Source organism: Tetrao urogallus (genome assembly GCF_951394365.1).
Source record: "Tetrao urogallus genome assembly, chromosome: 4".
NCBI lineage: Eukaryota > Metazoa > Chordata > Aves > Galliformes > Phasianidae > Tetrao > Tetrao urogallus.
In genome coordinates this window covers 62,203,716-62,224,721 of record NC_136817.1, presented here as the reverse complement: position 1 = coordinate 62,224,721, position 21,006 = coordinate 62,203,716, and the positions used below count along the sequence as shown (strand labels likewise).

Genomic DNA, 21,006 nt, shown 5'->3' with positions numbered 1-21,006 from the left:
TTTTAGAAGGTTTCAGTAGATACTGCTCAGTTCAGACAACTTACACTAGTCAGTTATGACTTCTTACTCTCAGTACATAGGGCAGTCTGACTACATACCGTTTAGCAAAAATATTGAGAAGCATTTTGAGTTGCTAATCCTCAAATGAGAAAGTATGCTTTTGTGTAGTAAAATGAGACTCAGACTTTTTAAAGTTCTGTAACTTTTGGAAAAGGTCACACATTCATATTGTTGAGCAGTCATTAAAATGAAGAAGCAGGACTTCTTCAAAATCTAGAAATCAGAACCAGCTGAAATATCCCAGGGAAACTATCTGAGGTTGTTTTTGAATAGATAATAGTAAGTGTTCTTAAGCTCCCTTATTTGGATGGGTGTCCTCTGAAGCTTGGATTCCTCTTAAGAGTTTAAATTCAGCAGCAGGTTTTAGAAGTTTTCATGGGGTTAGCCTTCCCAAGTAGCTACCACTGGTGCCTTTTCTGCTAGCTCTTAAGGAATAACTTTTCAGTGTATGTTAAATAAAACAGATGTTGGTAGTCAAGCACAATTGAATTTAGAAAAACTTTTCTGTGGTATAACTGAAAGTTGTTTTTTCTTTTTAGCATTGCATCATGAGCCTGTGTAGTAGCAGTTATAGTGAACTAGGCTTACAATTAATTGTTGACCTTCTTACGCTGAAGAACAGCTCATACTGGCTAGTGAGGACAGAACTTCTGGAAACACTTGCAGAGGTGGATTTTCGGTGAGTGTTTATATTTTCCATGAGCTTTGTAACAGCAAAGATGCTGTACGTAGGATGCTGGAACAGCAGTGGAGAGCTTTTCCTTCTGAAAAATTTGAGTTCCATAAAACTAGTTCAGACCAATCATTTGTGTAACAAATATCCAAATTCCTTTGTCAAGTTACTGGGATTAATAATACTGTATGGGAGATTTTAGTTTAATCTGTTTATCTAAAGGTGTCTTTAAACAGTGATGTTGGGAACGTGTTACCATCTTTTCAAAACTGTCTGATACAATTTTAAAGGGTAAATAAAGGTTTTTATTAAGGAAATGTAATTCTTCTGTTGCACTACTCAGATAGTAGTTCAGCAAGTAACCTTCCTTTTCTAAAGCCAACCAACCGTGTGTGTGTACTTATCAGGTGTTCTCTGCAGCTGTGTTTTCAAAAATAAGCATATAAACCAAATGCCCACAGCGCTGAAGATAGATTAATAACCTACAATGTTAGCTAATATATCTTAAATTGTTTTTTATCATAGGCTAGTCAGCTTTTTGGAAGGAAAAACTGACAGCTTGCACAAAGGTGTTCATCATTATACTGGTGTAAGTAAATTGTTCAATCAGTATATTTTGTTTCTGGATTAAAATACCAGTGAAATTTTGGTATTTCATGTTTAAATTTGGTCAGCACTGATAGATAAATGTTTCGTATGTGTTAGACTCATGTTCTGACACTACAATTGGAAAGATATTGTGCTACTGAGATACCAGTATCTTCGTGTTCTCTGATCTGTTTGTGGTTTTGCTTGTTTTTAAAGTTAAAAACCTGTCTGCATTTCTGTATTTAAATTTAAATTTTAATTTTAATTAAATTTTAATATTTTTTGCAATTTAGCTTAAAGATTATTTCATGGACTTGTATAACAAAAGAAATCTCACTTATTACTCTTTTAGCATTCTGGTCAAATGATGAAAGTGTTCCATTTACTTCACTGTACTGATTTATTCTATAGCTACTAAAACTTCAGGAGAGGGTGCTCAGTGATGTTGTAATCTGTTTGCTTGGAGATGAAGATCCAAGAGTACGACATGTTGCTGCAGCTTCATTAATGAGGTATGTAGGTATTTCAAAAAATAGTTTATGAACATTTTCATTGTGGACATAAGAAGTAAAATAAGCTCACAGTGTTGTTACGTTTTTATTTAAGTAAAGCAGAAGAGACAAATGCAGCTTCATTGTATGTGGAGCATGCATCATTCTAAATTATCAGAGAAGTTTGTTTTGCTTTTATTAGCATTACAGTTACATTTAACGATAATCATGTTTTGGGGATCATTTTCAGTTTAATTTTCTGCTTAAAACTTTGTGTGGAGGAGTGATTTGTTTAGTATCCTCACAGTAGTTGATGGACTTAAAGTGAAACAGTTCTTTTGGGTCATCCTAACTTGCAAACATGGTTTCTATGTAGCATATTTTAAAGTTTTCATGCTTTTTGTTTAAAACTTGTTAAAAAGCGGCTGCAGCCTCTATGCTACTACAGCTGCATTTACTGTCCGGAGGCCCCAAACAGTAACAATTAGTTGGTAGTTAGTTTATTTCAATTCAAGAATGCTGACAGAGAAGTACTTCAGATAAGTGGTTGTTATAATCTGTATGGTAGAGATCCTATTGAAAAGACATACATATTTTTAAGCTACCATGTGTGTGTAGAACATTCATTTTCTTTCTTTAATCGCAGTAGAGACGAGTTGTGTAAAGATGAATTCAGTGTAACAGTCCAATGAGTTTTAGTAACTATTTTAATTTACAGTTTGATTAGGATGTGCAGCTTTCTGAATTGTGTTTTACATAATTTCTAAATATTTTTCTTTTGGGCAATTTTGTCAAGGCTTGTTCCAAAGCTATTTTATAACTGTGATCAAGGACAAGCTGATCCAGTTGTGGCAGTAGCAAGGGACCAAAGCAACGTCTATCTGAAACTACTAATGCATGAAACACAGCCTCCATCTCACTTTGCAGTGAGCACTATCACTAGGTATGTTATGTGGCTTGTCTCGCTTTAAAATGTGGATACATTTCAATTCATAATGCCTAAAATCAGATTTAAATCCTGCTTATGCATTCTTAATCAAAATTGTAAAAGCATCTATGGTAGTTTTAGGCTCCATGGAAACAGGCTGAGGTTTAAAGGATAAACTGGTGTGTGAGTTTCTAGTGATATGTTTGTGCATTAGTTGTAGTGAGTGGTCATTCTGTGATGAGCTTCCTTCTCTTCATCCCAAGGTCACTCTATCTGTCCATTCAATTGCATAAGTGCACTGTTGCCAGCTAGTTGTGTTCTTCAGATATGTTAATCTGGGCTTATAGCTCTAAGCATCAAGTGACTGTCTTGCAAAAGTCTGTACTACTTGTATAAATCCTAATTTTGATAGTGGAGTCTTGTTGCTGTGTTTTTGCTGCCAACTAGACTTTAATGTTTGCTCCTCAGTCTTTAAATACAGCCTGAGCTGTATGGTTATGAAACCTCTTCGCTTCTATCAGTTGTAGAAGTTTTTAACTATGTATCTTTTCAATATATAATCTTGCTCATGTAACTCAAGGTTCATATGTTGCATTTTTGAAACAGTGGAGCTTTGTGAGGTGCACATTCTCTACAGCAGTGTGTGAGCATGCAGAAATGTTAGATGAGTGCAAAGAGTAGCAGAGATTTATGCTGAACTAGTGAGGATTTCTGAAGTATAGTTAAATGCTGAGTTGGTCTTGTGTTTCTGCTAGCTAACAAAGAAATTTGGTTAATAAACTAAATATGAAAATAGAATTAGCTGGTATTTAGAATGTTCTCATACTTTGTATTTCTTAATACGTTTGAGCAAGCTGTCTATAAAACCTGCAATAGTAACTTAGGCCATGACCATTTTTTATTAAGGTATGTTTGAGCGTTAAGTGTGCATTTTAGTACTATAAATATTTTTATTTCAGAACATATAGAGGTTACAATATGCTGCAAAGTCCAACAGATGTCACTATGGAAAACAATCTTTCAAGGGTTGTTGCTGCAATTTCCCATGCATTGACAATATCCACTACAAGATCACTTACAGTGAGTTTTCTGAGTTGCTATAACGGTTGACTTTTTTCTTTTTATTTTTTAAAAATTCCAGTGTATATGTATCTGCAGCTTTGGTATTGTGACAATAACAATATATTGAATTCTCACTTTTAAGGTATTTTGTTGTTGCTGACACTTCCAGTGATTCATGCTTGGTTTTGACTTTTCAGTTTGGCTGCTGTGAAGCTTTGTGTCTTCTCTCCACAACCTTTCCAGTCTGCACCTGGACTGTGGGATGGCACTGTGGGTATGTTCTTCATCCAGTATTCATGCTTCTAAAATTAATGCATATGAAAAAATAGTACTCTCACTTGGGTATCAAATGTTCCAGTTTAGATATTTACTGTTAAGCTCATCTTAGGAGCTGCTCTTCTGTATGAAGTTGTTCACTATTGCCTCTGTCAGTGAGCTGTGCCACATGAGCCGTAAAACTAGCTACTGAAGATGTGCACATATGTACTTTCTTCATCACTGTTGATGATTTTGTTAAAATTTTGGAGAGCTGGTACTAAGTGTTAGCCGTTCTACTGCCTCCAATCAACCTGGTGCCCGATTTGTGGAGTTATGCATTTAGTTGTCTCCTTTTATAAGAATGGTCAGGTCGTGCACTATCCCAGCTGAGACCAGGGCAAGTATACTTACAGGTATTTCTTCAGTAGGTTATAGTACCTTCGTATTTAGGTTAGTATGCATACTTGCTAAAAATATGTTTTGCATTTCTTTGTATGACTCTTAGGAGGCATTTCTACTCTTATTTAACTCTTATGTATCCTGAAGCTTTATTACAATTTTTTTTTCTTTTTAAATAATACTCCCTTTGCTTGTCCTCAAGTCTTTCTTTCCAATTCCCATTCTGGGCATAAGTGTGTCATGTTTGGTATGTGCTCTACAAGATGTCTTTTGTCATAGACGACTAGACTGCGGGTCTAGTTTTATAAATTGTTATAACAAGTGAAATGCATTGGTATGTGATCAGTGTTTAGCCAAGAAACAAAATTAATGCACAGCGCTTTTAGGAGCTGGGTTGGTTATCTAATAATGTATGTCTGTATGGGTCTTAATGTTTCTCATCCAAGCTGCTTAGAATTTTAGCACTCTATTTTTTTATCCTTTCAACTTTTAACCTAGTTTGCTTTGTTTTGAATATTCCTTCCTTATTTTTGCAGACTTGCAATGACGTTTTCTGTTCTACATAGCTTAAAAAACCTATATTTAAGATGCACCAAGCATTCATAGCTGATGCAGTGACATAACCTCTACCCTTTGCTCTGATCCTTTCTTTACAAGTTTTGAACCTATGTTCATATTAATTTGGATTTTATTTTTGTTGCGTGATGTGAGCATTTATCGTACTGGAAAGTAAGATTGCAAATTTGGACCTCTTATGTGAGACACGAGAGTTTTTACAGAAATTCTTTTCTGTCTTTCGAAGTCTTGAAATTTTTATGGTTTAACAGCCATTGGAACTGCTGCATTCCTATGTAAAATTCAGCATTGTACGACTTATGGTTTCTAATCTGTATGTAAAGTAAACAACATCTGCATATTAAAAGACATGATATTAAATATATTATATTAAGTATATATTAAAATACATTTTTAAATGAACTGCACTGTAATTCCTAGTGTAGTTTTGTAAAAAAAAAAAAAAAAAAAAAAAGGCTTATTGTAAATTTTATTTTCTGAAATTGTTCTAATTGTGCTAAATCTGAAAGGCTAGATTAAAAGACTTTTGAATTTAAAAAGAAATAATCTTCAAAGAGACCCTTTATGCAGAGGTGACATAAGGACTTTTCCTGAAATAAAGCTGTAGTCTTGTACAGGTCTAAATGTTTGTTTTGCTGGATCCTGCACTTTGGCCATAACCCTGTGCAGTGCTACAGGCTTGGGGCTAAGTGGCTGGAAAACTGCACAGAGGAAAAGGATCTGAGAATGCTTGTTGACACCTGGCTGGACATGAGCCTTCAGTATTCCCACGTGGCTAAGAAGGCTAACAGCAGTGTAGCCAGCAGGAAGGGGGAAGTGATTGTCCCTCTGTACTCTGTGTGGGGATGGCCACACCTTGAGTATTGTGTTCCCATTTGGGGCCCCTCGCTACACAAAAAAGACATTGAGGCCCAGAGTGTATCCAAAGAGGGTCAAGTGAAGGTGGTAAAGGGTTCGAGCATGTCTTATGGGGAGCAGCTAAGGGAACTGGGATTATTTTGCTTGGAGAAAAAGAGGCTCAGGGATGATGTTATCACTCCATTAGTGCCTGAAAACGAGGTTGTAATGAGGTGAGAGTCAGTTTTTCTCCTGGGTAAAAGTGGTAGGACAAGAAGAAATGATTTTAATTTGCTCCAGGGGAGGTTCAGGTTGGATATAAGGAAAAATTTCTTCTCAGAAAGAGTAGTGGGGCATTGGAACAGGCTGCCCAGGGAGGTGGAGGAGTCACCAGCTGTGGAGATGTTAAAGAAATACGTTCATGTGGCACTGAGTGGCATAGTTTAGTGGGCATGGTGGAGATGGGTTGATGGCTGGATGATTTTAGTATTACAATGGCCTAAATTCTTCCTACTTTGCTATGTAGCAAAAAAATTTTTATGCAGTAGCTTACATCTCCTGTCCCTACTTTGCATATTTTCAATCCTTTTAACTGGAGATAGTTCTAAACCATAGCATATAGCAAGTAAATATTGAATTCATCTGTTGTTCAGTAGATGTCACTAGCACCTTTGATACTTGCTATTTTTTAATAAATAAATAAAAAGCTCTTCAAGAATACAAAATATTTTCAGGTCTCTGCTGTAGATGTGTTTTTTGAAACTCATACTCAAGTGTTAAATGTGTTGTTCTTTAGTACTGGTTTTTATTTTTTTTTTTTTTAGGAGTACTGGTTTAATTTAACTGTTAGTGTTCTTGAGGCTTCTCAAAAAAGAAATCATGACATTCTAAAATTGTACCTCTAGTGTTTCCCAGACAAGTCCTTCAGATGACACTCAGAAGGGCTGCACTGTTGGAATGGCCGGGATGGTCCTCTCTCTTCTTTCATCAACATGGTTCCCTTTGGACCTTTCTGCTCATCAGGATGCTTTGATTTTGACTGGAAACTTGCTTGCGGGTAAGGAAAAAAAGAAGTAACCCATCATTTTTACTATTAGCATCAGAAGATCTTTATCTTGCCCTCTTGGGCAAAATACTGGGAAGATTGAGGAGAAGTAGAGACAGAACTTTGCACTCATGAGGTTTGAAACACTTCTGGACAGTAGGCTTTTTTCTTCTGAACAGCTGAATTTCATCCACATTTGCTAGCTACAAGTGTGGATTGATTTCTGCAGCCATGAAAACCAAAATGCTAACTGGGATCTGGTCATCATCTCTTCCCATTCCTCTGTTTGTTCTAGAAGTTGAAAGTTCTACTTGTGTTTTGTAAGACCTCTTTTACGTTGTAAGAGCTTTATGCGTTTTTAGGTTTAGAGTAATTTTTAAAAAATATTAAAGGATTCCTCAGAGTTCTGTTGACTAGTTTGCTGTTGCTTATAGCTTCATTGATAGCAATCAGATAGTGTGCACTTAAAAAATGTATAGGCAATACCAGCCTTCAGTGGTTGCCAACGTTTTAAATGACAGACTTTGGACTTCAGAGTATCTTAATAAATTGGAGCTGTCTTCTAAGAACATAATTCCTTAAGGACACTCAAAAATATGTCTTGTATTTTTAAATGACTAAATATGCATTCACATGTATTTATGAAAGCAGCAACATAGCAAAGACAAAGAAAACATTTTTATTCCATTAATCATGTAAGGGTAAGTACTTCAACTGCTTACTAAGCATTTTCAGGTGTTCTTGTAAGAACATTGAAGTTCTGTAAAAGTTTCTGGAGGTGAAACAGTCTTTGAAAGTAAATTCAAAACATGTTAAGATTCATATATGTGTAACTAACTCTGCTTTTAAGCTGTGGAATGAACAAGTGACCTCATGAGATTCCTTCTTTTTTCTGTTGCGTGGAAGGGCAAGGCATGTTAGGTTAGTTAGATCTGGCACGTGCATCTTGGGTTTTTCCTATGCTGCTTTTGGAGGAGAGAGCTCTCCAGAGAAAAACTAATCCAGGGCTCACGCAACTGACAAATATTTTGCCATTTATTTGTTGGTTTATAAATGTTTCTTTCAGTTTTAGCAAACAAATTGAAACCAGTGTAGTTCTGATACTTCTTTTGCTAAATAGCTAAATTGCTGTTTAGTTCTACTATTATATTGCTTTCTGATGGATTTATTATGAGACAGCATGGAAAAGTCATGTAAGTGCTCTTGGAAACAGCCACTTCAGAATATCAGTCCTAGTAGACAAGAAGCTACTTCTAGTTAGCTGTAGTTCTGCCTTTTCTTGTTTTCTTTTTTTGTTTTTGTTTGCTTTGATTTTTCTTTTTTCTTTTTCTTTTTTTTTTTTTTTTTAGCACTAACATGGCTCTTGACCTTAATTCTCTTCTTCCTTGATAGAGGAAGTTTTATAACTTTTTATAAAGAGGAATTCTATTTGCTTAGATTTCACTACTCTCAGCTAAGGCAGGCCATTTAGATACTACCTCAAAGTTGTAAATTTGCCCTAATTTGCTTAGGGGAAACTCCAGTATGTTTATTGCAAGCTGGATATAAAGAGCTATCTTTCTTTTAATCTGTTTAAAACTGTGCTCATACTGCTATTTTTGAAAACATAAGCTCTTTTTCTATTTGAATATCTATTCTTAAAGATGATAAACATTCTTAATTACAAAATTTATTTTCTTTAACTGATCTGATTCCTGTTACAGCAAGTGCACCCAAGTGTTTAAAGAACCCTTGGAGCGCTGAAGAAGATTCAAACCAAGGAGCTGCAAAGCAGGAGGAACCATGGCCAGCTCTGGCAGATCGAACTCTTGTTACTTTGGTAGAACAGCTCTTTTCTCATCTGCTGAAGATCATTAATATTTGTGCACATGTAATGGATGATGTTGCTCCTGGCCCAGCAGTAAAAGTATGCATTACAAACAAAATTGCGTGACTTAAATATTGTTGAGTTCAATACTGTTCGAGGATAGGCATTTTAGAGCTGACACAGGCAACAGTCTCATCGCCTTCATTGTGTGGTGGTTTCACATCAGTAGGCAGCTGAACTCCACCACACCGCTCTCACTCCCCTTTGTAAAAAATATAGGGGATGAAGAAAGGCTTATTGGTAAATGATCAAGCAATAACTCTTGTCTTCTGAATGTCCAGCAGAAAAAGTTCTCATTTCTGAGATAAGTCATGTGAGATTTGTTGATGTTTATTATTTTGAGGTATCTATGTTTTGAGACTGAGTTAGATAATGTTATTAGGATTAGTGGTTTCTTAATGTTTTAGAAAAGTGTAGGGTGTGTTTTTTTTTTTTTTTTTTTTTTTAAACATTCTTTTATCTGGGATCAAAAGAACCTTTGGCCATTGACTTCTGTTTGTCTGGTTGGCTTGTGCTAAAGTTGAAAAGAAAAGTAGGGAATATATTAAACTTCTTCCTTTTCACACAGGAAATCCATGTCATAAACCTAAAAGTTGAGACATTTTGATTAAACTGACAGTCAAATAAAAGGTAGTTTAAACAAAGTGTGAATATGCTTTATATTTTTATAGAAGAACAAAAGCTAGTTTTGCATACATAATTAATAATGCTTTTTTTTTTTTTTTTTTTTTAAATTCTAGACAGCATTGCCTTCTCTCACAAACCCACCTTCTCTTAGTCCAATTCGGAGGAAGGGGAAAGAGAAGGAGCCAGTAGAGCAGGTTTCTGTGCCAATGAGCCCTAAAAAAGGTGGTGAAACTAGTCCAGGTAGGCATACATACTAAAATGGAGACATTAGGTGGGAGGCTTAATAGGTGTATGGGAACAACATAGAGAGTAGAAATAATTGAGCAGCTTGTCTTAAATTGTAGGTGGAAAGGTTGTCTGGTTTATTCTCAGAAGTTCAGGTTCTTTTCAGTATTGTGTAGCAGAAGCAGCTGTGGTGGGAGTGCTTCTTTTTCTATGGAAAGCGACTGTGCTGTTTAGGTACAAGCAACTTCTGAATCCTTTTTCTCTTTTTTTTCTTTTTGTTTTGGATTGCCAACTTTCGATTTATACCGTTTGGTTTCTGCAGTTCTCAAGTATGCATCCAGATCCAAAAATTCATGCTGTTAACTTGGACATTTTGTTTAAAAATCAGATATGTTAAATTATATTAAGTTGTGTGTAATGAGCACTCTAGGTAAAGTATGTTATGCTAATAAATAATATATTTTTAAGCTACTAGGCAAACTGATGCTAGTGTTCCTGCTACAACAAGTAAATCATCTTCAGTAGGAAGCTTTTATCATCTTCCATCATATCTGAAGTTATACGATGTCTTGAAAGCAACCCATGCTAACTATAAGGTACCGTATGATATTTGATTGATTCAGAGTATGCTTGAGCAGTTACTCTATTTACCTTAAACATGGCTCTGGCTCTGCTGAGGCAGTAATCCCCAGCATTCTGTTACTAAATTTACAAAGCCAGGTAAAATTGGTTCAACTGACTTAAACAGGGGAGCGAGATTCACTGAAAGGCTCAAACTGTCCAAATTTCATGTAGTATTGAGGGTCTAATTTACTTGATTTTGTAAGCAGTAAATCCACCTTTTAAAACCAAAATAAAAACACTCTGTCACCAAGAAAACAACCCCAAAACCTGGTAAGCATTGTCACCATGTTTCTTGTTTCTCTGTTGCCATTATTTGTACTAAGCGATCCTTCACTGTTTTGCAGTGCCATATGAATTACAGTATCTCTCAACAGTTTATTCCAGGATGGGTGAATTATTTTCCTCGTTAGTGTGGATAATAAATGATGAATTCCTTGGAGGTGTAGTATTTTGATTTCTGCACTTCAGAAGGGTGGGTTCTTAAACACCTACTATGTTTCTGAGAAATACCTTATCACTCCTCCATTATTTGTCAGCATTCTAGGCTTTCCCAGATACTGCAACTACTGCAAGATAAAAGATGCCTTTTTTGAAATCAAAATAAAGTTCTATCGCCAGCAATTCATATGGGAGCTTAAGCTTCCAGTGATGCTAATTGAACTACAGTGAAATTTTAGGAGGCTGTTTTGTGTCAATACCTGTTTCTTTCTGCAATTTCTGTCTCCTTCTCCTCTAACTGTTAAGAAAAAGATTTATTTTATTTTTGTTACCAGGTTACTTTGGATCTCCAGAACACTAATGAAAAGTTTGGATGCTTCTTACGGTCTGCCTTAGATGTTCTGTCACAAATCTTGGAACTTGCAACTCTTCAAGACATTGGAAAGGTACAAGATGTGTTTGGTTTCTGTTTGTGTTTATTTGCAGTTGAGTTGTTCCTGTTTGTTGTTTTACCAGGAAGAAGCATGTATCGTGGATTTAAAAATTGTTGTAAAAGACAGTATTCCAAGAAGATGTTGTACTACCAGAAGGCTGGGTAAAATACTAAACCAAATTTACTGTGTTAAATTGGTGCTCCTGAAAGCTGTAGTAAATTCATACTTCCTTTGTTTCATGTGGAGAATTTTTCTCTTTCTCTATTTTTTATTTCAACAAGATAGTTTCCCTGAAGTCATTCTTACTGCAGCAATAAAGTGTAATTAAATACACTCACGTTAAATATGAGAAGAACAAGCCTTCTCCTCTCTTTTCTTGTGTCTTGAAATTTTCATTATCTATGATGTTGGGCATTGTGCTATTTCAAGAATAGTGAAGCAGATCTTGCATTGTCCAATTTTCATATTAATGCTTTTTTATAATAAAGCAAAATACTATTAAGTTGTTTTTCTGCTTTTTTTGGTAGTGTGTGGAAGAAATCCTGGGATATCTGAAATCATGTTTCAACAGAGAACCAACAATGGCAACAGTTTGTGTACAGCAGGTAAGGAGGTAACTTTTTGGTTACTCTAAGGCTTAACCTGACATCCTGTGCGTATCAGCTGGATTCTGATTATGGCCCCTCATACTTGGAGGCAGTGTGGGGAAATTTTCATCATCTGTTCTGAAACTTGATGCTATCTGAATAGCTCAGTTTCCTCTTGAACTGCTTCCAGTTTGAATATCTTACTAAAATCTAAGAAAATAAGAAAATAAGTTTTGTTTCCTATTTTCCAAATGTGTTCTGTAGCCATTTAACTATATCAGAAGACCTGGGAAGCAAAGAACAGTGTTAATGATAGATTTCTGCAAGTTTCCAGTGAGCATCTAGGCTCAAGTTACCACAGTTTAATTTTGGTGGGAAGAGAGCTTCAGTAGACTGTTCTAAATTGTTACGTGATTGTTTTTGCAAGTGAAATGTTTCCATATCTTTTTTGGGCTGAGATGTAGATTGTTTCCTGAATTCTCCCAACTTTTCTTCCATTGTCTCGTATTTGACTACATGATGCACAGTTTGTACGTTCAGTTTGTGATGGTCTTCCTTCTGTAGTTCTTTGGGAGGGTGGGGAGTCAAGTTTTGTGTAGTCCTAAAACCATAATATTTTTATCCCCATTTTTTTCTCTAGTTACTGAAAACATTATTTGGGACAAATCTGGCTTCTCAGTATGATGGCTTGTCTTCAAACACCAGCAAAGCTCAAGGCAAAGCTCAACGCTTAGGTTCTTCCAATTTGAGACCTGGTCTCTATCATTATTGCTTCATGGCACCATATACACATTTTACACAGGCACTTGCTGATGCAAGCCTAAGGAATATGGTTCAGGCTGAGCAAGAACATGATGCTTCAGGGTAATTTTTTTCTCTTTCAACATAATGTTGGCTTGAAGTAGAGTATTTTTTTGGTGTTTTACATAAACGTAAATATCATAAGGGGGTATTGTAATATGAAATTACAGTGTGGTGTGTTATTTCTTGTAGATTTGAGTGAAGTATCTTTTCATGGCAGTCCTGGGTGGAATTCTATTGATTATCACCAATGTGTTTCCCAAATCAAAATTAAGTCATTAAAATGGGTATTGCTTAATTTTTTTCAAAGCATAAAATAGTTTAAAATAGATTTGAATACAACTATTTAATTAATTTTCTGCCTATAATGAACAGTCAATAATCTTAAAGGAAAGACTGGAAAATAACTAAAAGACACCAGAAATACTTTCTCTACTAGAAGTTTGTTGTCTTCATATCTGCATAATTCTGATATAGCATACTGTGGGTTGTTTCTGTTCATCTTTCCTTTTACTAAGATTCTTGAAGCAGTCAATTAATTAAAAGTGGCTTCAGGTAAAAATGCTTCTAAGCACCACTTGTTTATACCTCTGTTTTTTTTTTTTTTAGAGCATGTTTTTCTTGTTTTATCACAGGTGGTTTGATGTGCTGCAGAAAGTTTCTACACAGCTGAAAACTAATATTTCCAGTGCTGCAAAGCACCGTGCTGATAAGGTACTCGTGTTATGTACTTCCTTCTGAATGTGCTTTACAATTGTTTTAAAATACTTTCCCCCCATTTACTTTTTACTCTTAAAAAGTAATTTGGTATTAAATGAGACCTTTTCCGATATTAGATTACTTCAAAATTTCTCTATTACAGAATGCTATTCACAATCACATTCGTTTATTTGAACCCCTTGTCATAAAAGCATTGAAACAATACACAACAACAACATCAGTACAGCTGCAGAGACAAGTTTTAGACTTGCTTGCTCAACTGGTTCAGCTACGAGTTAACTACTGTCTTCTGGATTCGGATCAGGTTGGTACCTTATTTCTGCAAATTTGTAATACAGGGATACCACTAGCAGGGTAATTACGTACATTAAAAAATATATATTTGCCACATTCCATTCATTGTAATGGTTAAAACAAAGACATGAAGCAAGATGAAAGTGCCCCACCAACTATAAGGGGCTTCAGATTCTTGGCTTTATATCAATATAAATGACTTTGTACTCTCTGAAACAAGCATAGAGGAACTGTTAATCAGTTTGACTATAGAAATAAGATGATGTGGATGATACAACTAGTATTGTTTTACTTAATAATATTTAATTAAAAGTTTATTTACAAATAGTAAAATGGAAATATCCTACATTAAGAGCATGGACTGGTAATGAGCATTGTGGTTGATAGACATTATTTGATTTTGATGGCGAGGGAGAATGTAGAGGTAAATACCAAAGTATTTGTGATTGTCCATAAAAACAGTGAATTTGTAACAGTGAAGTTTTAATTTTTATTCACTACAGTATTTTTAGTATTTTTATAAACAAGTATGAGTTGCAGTTGTAACTTTCTTGTAAATTATTGCACAGATTCGCAATACATGAATGCTGGATCTTAGGCTTTTTGATTGATTCCTGGCTTTTTGACGTTAATGCCTCAAATATCATGTTACAAGAGTGAGAGATAAAATTATATTATTAAATATACAACATTTACAGCTAAAATTCAGCCTAAGTTCATGTAAACTGTAATGAGCATAGCAGTAGTCATTACCACCAATGAGATTCTCAGGATCTTTTGTAACTCTAGAGGAAGCATTTCTTAAAATACCTGTGAACTGTAAATATGAATGATTTTCAGTGTATGCCTATTCTTTTTCTCCTGCCAAAGCTCACACCTCTGTAACTCTGTCAAAACAATTTCAAATGTGAATTTGTTTGTTTCTGTTGAGTTTTAACTCTTCATTCTCTTCAGGTGTTCATTGGATTTGTGCTAAAGCAGTTTGAATACATTGAAGTAGGACAATTCAGGTACGAAATTAGAAAAGATCCTTTGAACAGTGGGAATTAACATTTCTTACTCTGAAGCGTGCAGTGATTAGATTTGCTAGTTATTTCTGCTTTATGAGAAAAAGTAGTTGCATTCTAGGCAATGAATGTGTGTATTTTCTGCCTCCAGTTGTAGACCTTTCCGAAGATTTAGATTCCCTGTGGTTGAAGAAGCTATGTTGTGCTGTTTCTCAATTCGGTATTTTAAAATTATGTATTTGGGAAATCTGCCAAGGTTTTGCTTTCAGAAATCAGCTCTTGATAAGATTCACCTGCTGAAGGGAGAACTACTGTGGACTCGGGATGAATCCATTTTGTATTCTGCACATCTGCTATTCTTTGTTTTGTTGCACCTATCATCATAAGCAGTGCGATGGAAGTTTTGTTAACCATTTCTGTTATTGTGTGCATTAGTTAATATGCTGTAATTTAGTAACTGAGCAGTTGTCAAAATTTGAAACAAATGAAGTCCTTTGGAAAAAATCGTACTAAAGAATGAGGCACAAATTACTGAAATACTGTGTAAAAGCAGAAAAAAAACCACATTTGTTTAAAAGATTCTTAGTGTAAACAGATTCATTTCTACTAAACAGAGTTGTGCAATTCAAGCTTGACATTTTTTTATTTTCAGAGAATCGGAAGCAGTTATTCCAAATATCTTCTTTTTTCTGGTGTTGCTGTCTTACGAGCGGTATCATTCCAGACAGATAATTGGAATTCCAAAGATCATTCAGCTGTGTGATGGCATCATGGCCAGTGGGAGGAAAGCTGTTACACATGGTAATTTAAAAAACAAGACAACTCTGCAAAATTAGTGAGAGTTTAGCAATAAATTAAAATCACTACTGAGTACTAAGCTGTAGAGAATGGAGATCATACTGATTGTATCAGAAAATGCTAGCTTTTCAATTTTAATACATGAAATAATTTTCATTTGAATTCTTCAGGAAGTTTGTTATATCCTAATAACGTTAGTCCACAACAGTATTTCTAAGCAATATTTTGAAGACCGTGATTTTGATTCTTAGTCTTCTTTCCTTTCCTCTACTTTCATCTTTTAAGTATTCATCCATGTTATACTTACCAGTGATTCTGCTGGAAAACCTTTTTGAAAAATCCTTTTTTGTTTTTTTTTCTGTGTCAGAAGCTTTTTTTTTTTTGTGGAGAAGGGAAAGAAAAAACAAAAAGTGCAGTTTACTTTTAGTAGTTGTTACGTGCTGCTCAAGAATGGCTTGCCTCATGCTAAAGCAACAAAAAAATCTCATTTTAGCAATACCAGCTCTGCAGCCCATCGTTCACGATCTGTTTGTGTTAAGAGGAACAAATAAAGCTGATGCTGGAAAAGAGTTGGAAACCCAGAAGGAGGTGGTGGTGTCAATGCTGCTGAGACTTATTCAGTACCATCAGGTAAAAGAGGATGCTGATATCCCTGTTTGTGTTCTCTGGTAACGTTAACATTGTTTTGATAGTTCAAAAGGTATCAGGCCATGCTGGTGATCTTTTTACACAGATCTTGAACAGACAGACTCTGTGTGTGATCATTATGTGGAGAGTATGCAAAGATTTTTGGAGTAGGAAGAGGCTTCTGCACCACAAATCAGTGTTGCGAGTCAAATAAATGTCTGTTAGATCTCAGACAAACCTAGGTACCAAAGCCCTGAGAAGCTCTAGTGAAGTGTTGCAATTGTGATTCAAGAAATTTGAAAGAATGGGGTGGAAAGTTGAAGAGAAGTAGGATTAGAAGTAGGAAATATGCTGCTTAGTGATTATCCAAATGTTCCTGTAATATCTTCATGTTAAAATTCTCAAATATATGTTAATAAGACATTGAGACTGATAGCTACACAGTTGTTACTACTTACCACCCAGATCTCATGGATTTGGAAAATTTTATGTTATGAGGGAGTGTTAGAATTACTTTCTTCAATACTCGCCCTTTACAATAAAACCAAAGAAGTAATTTTAAGAGAAGTGACTTAATTACCATGAGATCTTATTGCTATTTCAGCTGATGATAAAACTTAACATACTTTGCCTTTTCACACGATGAATGGAAATTCTGGCATATGCAATGTGTTTTCTGAGAATAGTTGGAAAAAGGCAGTACAGTTTGTCAAAATAATGTGTTAGAACTGCATGTTCTTGGGATAATTTTGTGTATCCACATTCTCTTTTGAATTTGTAGTTTTATAATCATAAAATGGCTAACATTTAAATGAAATGACACTCTGGACACATGATGTGAAACGGTGAATAACTTTTATGTTACAAAGGGTACTGCACTTGCTTGCAAATCCTCTTCTGACACACTTAATCTGTTAAAGATCACCTCTGCATCGCTCTTCATCCCTCACCATTCTATTTGTAGTTACTACTCCTGTTCTGTTCATACTGTGTGTATAAGCTGACCTCTGGGCAGGTCTTTGGCTGTGCTAGGGATGTTCTCCACTACAGAACACTTCTTCATCCTTTTTGTTCTTTTAGAACTGCTTAACTACCATCCACGGAGCTGGAGATAGAGAGTTACAGTAATTCAGCCCAGGATTGCTCCTATCACCTTTTTCACAAGAAAGCTCTTGGAAAGAAATTCACCTGGTGTTTTTTATTGGCTATGTTTCTGATGCTGGACTACTTGATTATGTTTTATAACTGCTCTGCCTAACTAATTTTCTGAACCAGATTCTTGTGTCCCACTTCCCAGTCATTGCATTAACATTCCTGCCTGCTCTGGTTTTGGCCTGGCTCCCTTTGAAAGTATTGTCTCCATAACCCTCAAGCCAGAAATACATTCAGCTAGAGAATGTGATCCTTGCCACACTAATTGAGTGTGCTAAATTAAAGACTTTCTTTTAAAATTTTATTTGAAAGCTATTTATCTAAGATAAATAAGTTCTATAAGAAAGACTATAAATGTGGAAAATCGCTTTCTTCTCTCCTCTCCCCTTTTGTTGAGTATGTGATGCAGCACTCAGCTTTACTGCCTTTTTTTCCATTCACAGTATTTTGACAAATGCAGTTTAAGAAGGACTAGAAAGCATTTTATTTCAAGTTTGTAGAAAAAAAACCTGGGAAATTATTTTTAAAAGAAGTGAAAAACAAACAAAAAAGAGCCCTGCAACTAAGAACAAAATTTAAATCTGAAAATTAAATTTTAAAATATTGTCTGGTTTCTCATGCAAATTTTGTTTTCTTTGTTTTTTGGCAAACTGATAAAGCAGTAAATATTTTCCATATTACTGTATTACTTGAATGTTTCCTGATAGTATGGGTATTTACTTGTGTTCTTTTGGACTTTTCCTCAGGTGTTGGAAATGTTTATCTTAGTATTGCAACAGTGTCATAAAGAAAATGAAGACAAATGGAAAAGATTATCTCGGCAAATCGCTGACATTATTCTCCCAATGCTTGCAAAACAACAGGTAATGTGTATTTTTTTTAAACTATAAACATCCCAACTCATCATTACAGTAATTGCTGTAATTACAGCTTTGAGTATTGTGATTTCTGTATTTTCTTTAAAGTGTGGCCACCTTACCTGGAAGATAATTACCGTAGATTAAGTTGTTGAAAACGTGCAGCACCTTTTAGACTGTTCATAGGTAAAGTTCTTACTACTTTCTGTACACAGTCAGAGCACTTAATAATGGTGTGAAGATTCTCTCTCTGTTACAGAATGTAAAAATTACTTTTTCTTAACTGCAGTGGGTCTAATGGAATTTGTTTTAGTGAAGAGAATGAAATAGCATCACCCAAAACTGCATTTATTAATCTCTGAATTACAGAGTATTTGAAGCTGAAGCAGTCTTCTAGAGATTTGTTGTCTTCTCAAAGCACTGTCTACTGGAGTAGACTGCTTAGGAACATGTGCAGTCAGATTTTGACTTCATTACTTCCAACCTCTTCCAGTGTTAGAACGTCCTCATAGGGAGCTGAAAAAAAAAAAAAAAAAAGAGGTGGGAGAAAGAAATTGTATTTAAATGGGGCTTTCTTTATTTCAACTTCTGTATGTTGCTTTTCATCACTAGGTAGTACTGAGCAGATTCTAGCTACTTGTGTCTTCACTACTTTTGTCTCCCGGTGGTCAGATAATTGTACACACTGTTAAGATTCCCACTGAGCCTTCTCCAGTCTCCCCTTGTATGACAGATGCCCTTAATAATCTGTGTGGTGCTTTGCTGGGCTTGTTCTAGTGTGTGCATATGTCTGTCTTAATGGAGAGCCCAGAACTGGACTGCAAGCTAGGAGTTAAAGAGTAGACCTTTTGTATCTGGGAAGAAGACACTATTTCTTTGAGGGGAAATTTTTTCCTTTCTGCTTCCTAAGCAGCAGAGTGTTTGTCTTACCATACAGCTTTCTTTGAAGTATGTATTTCTAATTCCAGAATACAAAGTAAAGCCATGAAATTCTGCCCTTAAGATGTTCTTCGCTCTTTGATGGCAGATTCTCCTTCCTATGAGAAGATTATATGGTGGGGAAGAATGGGCAGTAATGAGGATTAGACAGTAGTTTTTGAGAGAAGCTAAAATGCTGACGAATTAAGTTGCTTTTGTTCTTTTTTTGTATGAATCTGTGCATGTGCTTCAACTATCAAATCAACTGTCAAATTAAATTGGCAAGAAGTCACCCAGATTTTGAGTTCAGACCCTTGCTTTTTGTGATCAGCTGTTTTATAGCTGAACAGTTGAGGTCCTACTTCAGTTTCTGCAGTGTAATTCCATTGTAGCTGTTCACTTCTCTGAGGGTTGGGATTTTTTTTTTCCTCCTAGTTATCTCCTTCAGCTTAGTCATGACCAAAGCATTCTGTTGTTTTTGTCCCAGCACTTCTGTCTATAAATATGCCTGGTAGGATGTGCAGGGAAGAGATAAGTTTCTAAATTTTGTGACAGTCAGACTTTTGCTCTCATTCTCTACATACAACATATTTCTCCTAAAATAAAGTTGTACATATGTTGAATTTCTTGTGATAGATTTTTATCCATATTGTCAACCTTCCTATGTAGAAAGGCTTGCGATGAAGCATTTTTATATTTTTCATAGATTTTTACTGATATAAATTTTATAAAGGACAACCTTATTATGTTCAAGTTGTAATAGAAATGTTTAAAACTTGAGATGATAATATTGTAGTGCGTTTAGAGGTAGTGATAGTTATAGATTAGTTTTGTGGTTTTCTCTTACAGATGCACATAGATTCTCATGATGCTTTGGGAGTACTGAATACTCTGTTTGAAATTTTGGCTCCTTCTTCCCTTCGCCCCGTTGACATGCTTTTAAGAAGTATGTTTGTTACTCCTAAAACAATGGTAAGCAAGCAGGAACCTGATAATGCAAGTAAAATATTTCTAGATAAGTAGTAAAAGTGGATTTTAAAGAGAAGAGAGGTTCTTGTGTCTTTAATGCAAAACAAAACAGTATGTATTTCTATCTTTTTATTTTGCAATGTGATGCTGAAGTAGCTGAAGCTTTTAGGAAAGAATTCATGACAATTAATATAATTTACCATCTGGGTGCATTTTATACAGAAATCTTCTGCTGATAGGTTACTTTCATTTCGTATTTTTAGGATCAGAAATGTAGAGAAACATAGTTATAATAAATTGGAGAATGCAATGTATAATAGGTAAATCACATTTTTCTTAAGCCAGCGTTGGTACTATTTTGACAATTGAGATTTTTAATCTCTTTGAAGACTTGCTTTAGTAGATTTGAATACATTCCAATGCTATGTTGAATACATGTGAAGTTGTATAAAATCAGACATACGAGAATGGAGCAAGCAGAAAAACCTTTTATATTTGTGTCTTCAAAACATTGTTTTCATAGTAATGGTCAAGCCTATCCAGTCTAACAATCTGTGTTTGTTCATTTGTTTGTTAGGCATCGGTGAGCACTGTCCAGCTATGGATTTCTGGAATTTTAGCAATCCTTAGAGTTCTCATTTCACAATCCACAGAAGACATAGTTCTATCTCGTGTTCAAGAGCTTTCTTTCTCACCGTATTTGATTTCACGTCAAGCAATTAATAGACTGAGGCATGGTGAAAATAACATACCTGCACAAGAGGATCACACTGAGGTTAAACAGACTAAATATCTGCCTGAAGAGACATTTTCTAGGTATGATGTCTTGGGTCAGTTAAGGGAACGATTAAGGTTTCTGAGACATCAAGAATATGAAATGTGTATGCATACATACATAATTGTTAATAAGTTGAGTTTTTAGTAAGTTTGGATGAGTTTTTAGTAGGGACTTTGCAGTATTCTGGTGCCTCTTCTTAAGCCAAGTGAAAGACCTACCACAGCCATGAAGATGGGTGAATTCTGACCTTATTAAAATCGGGTCCAAAGCTTTAACTGATTCCATCCTTTTTTGTGGGTCCTAAAAGTTGAATCAACTCCAATGTACCCGATAATAGAAGCCTGTGTTCTGAACTAGGATTTTGCC

The 21,006-nt window shown here is 35.3% G+C and overlaps 1 protein-coding gene across 1 annotated transcript in view; it reads left to right on the top strand.

Moving 5' to 3' along the window:
- The window catches only part of HTT (huntingtin), a gene marked incomplete at both ends in the record, with an annotated part of 74,880 nt that overhangs the window by 25,773 nt on the left and 28,101 nt on the right, over positions 1-21,006 (top strand). Inside the window, 21 exons of the mRNA XM_079535092.1 lie at positions 600-739; positions 1,259-1,322; positions 1,733-1,833; positions 2,609-2,755; positions 3,700-3,820; positions 4,000-4,076; positions 6,778-6,929; positions 8,621-8,823; positions 9,525-9,651; positions 10,105-10,232; positions 11,034-11,144; positions 11,660-11,737; positions 12,360-12,583; positions 13,156-13,234; positions 13,383-13,544; positions 14,489-14,544; positions 15,194-15,342; positions 15,833-15,969; positions 17,865-17,981; positions 19,743-19,865; positions 20,440-20,678. Of these exons, the coding sequence (XP_079391218.1) occupies positions 600-739; positions 1,259-1,322; positions 1,733-1,833; positions 2,609-2,755; positions 3,700-3,820; positions 4,000-4,076; positions 6,778-6,929; positions 8,621-8,823; positions 9,525-9,651; positions 10,105-10,232; positions 11,034-11,144; positions 11,660-11,737; positions 12,360-12,583; positions 13,156-13,234; positions 13,383-13,544; positions 14,489-14,544; positions 15,194-15,342; positions 15,833-15,969; positions 17,865-17,981; positions 19,743-19,865; positions 20,440-20,678 (2,735 nt within the window). The remainder of the gene's footprint in view (positions 1-599; positions 740-1,258; positions 1,323-1,732; positions 1,834-2,608; positions 2,756-3,699; positions 3,821-3,999; positions 4,077-6,777; positions 6,930-8,620; positions 8,824-9,524; positions 9,652-10,104; positions 10,233-11,033; positions 11,145-11,659; positions 11,738-12,359; positions 12,584-13,155; positions 13,235-13,382; positions 13,545-14,488; positions 14,545-15,193; positions 15,343-15,832; positions 15,970-17,864; positions 17,982-19,742; positions 19,866-20,439; positions 20,679-21,006) is intronic.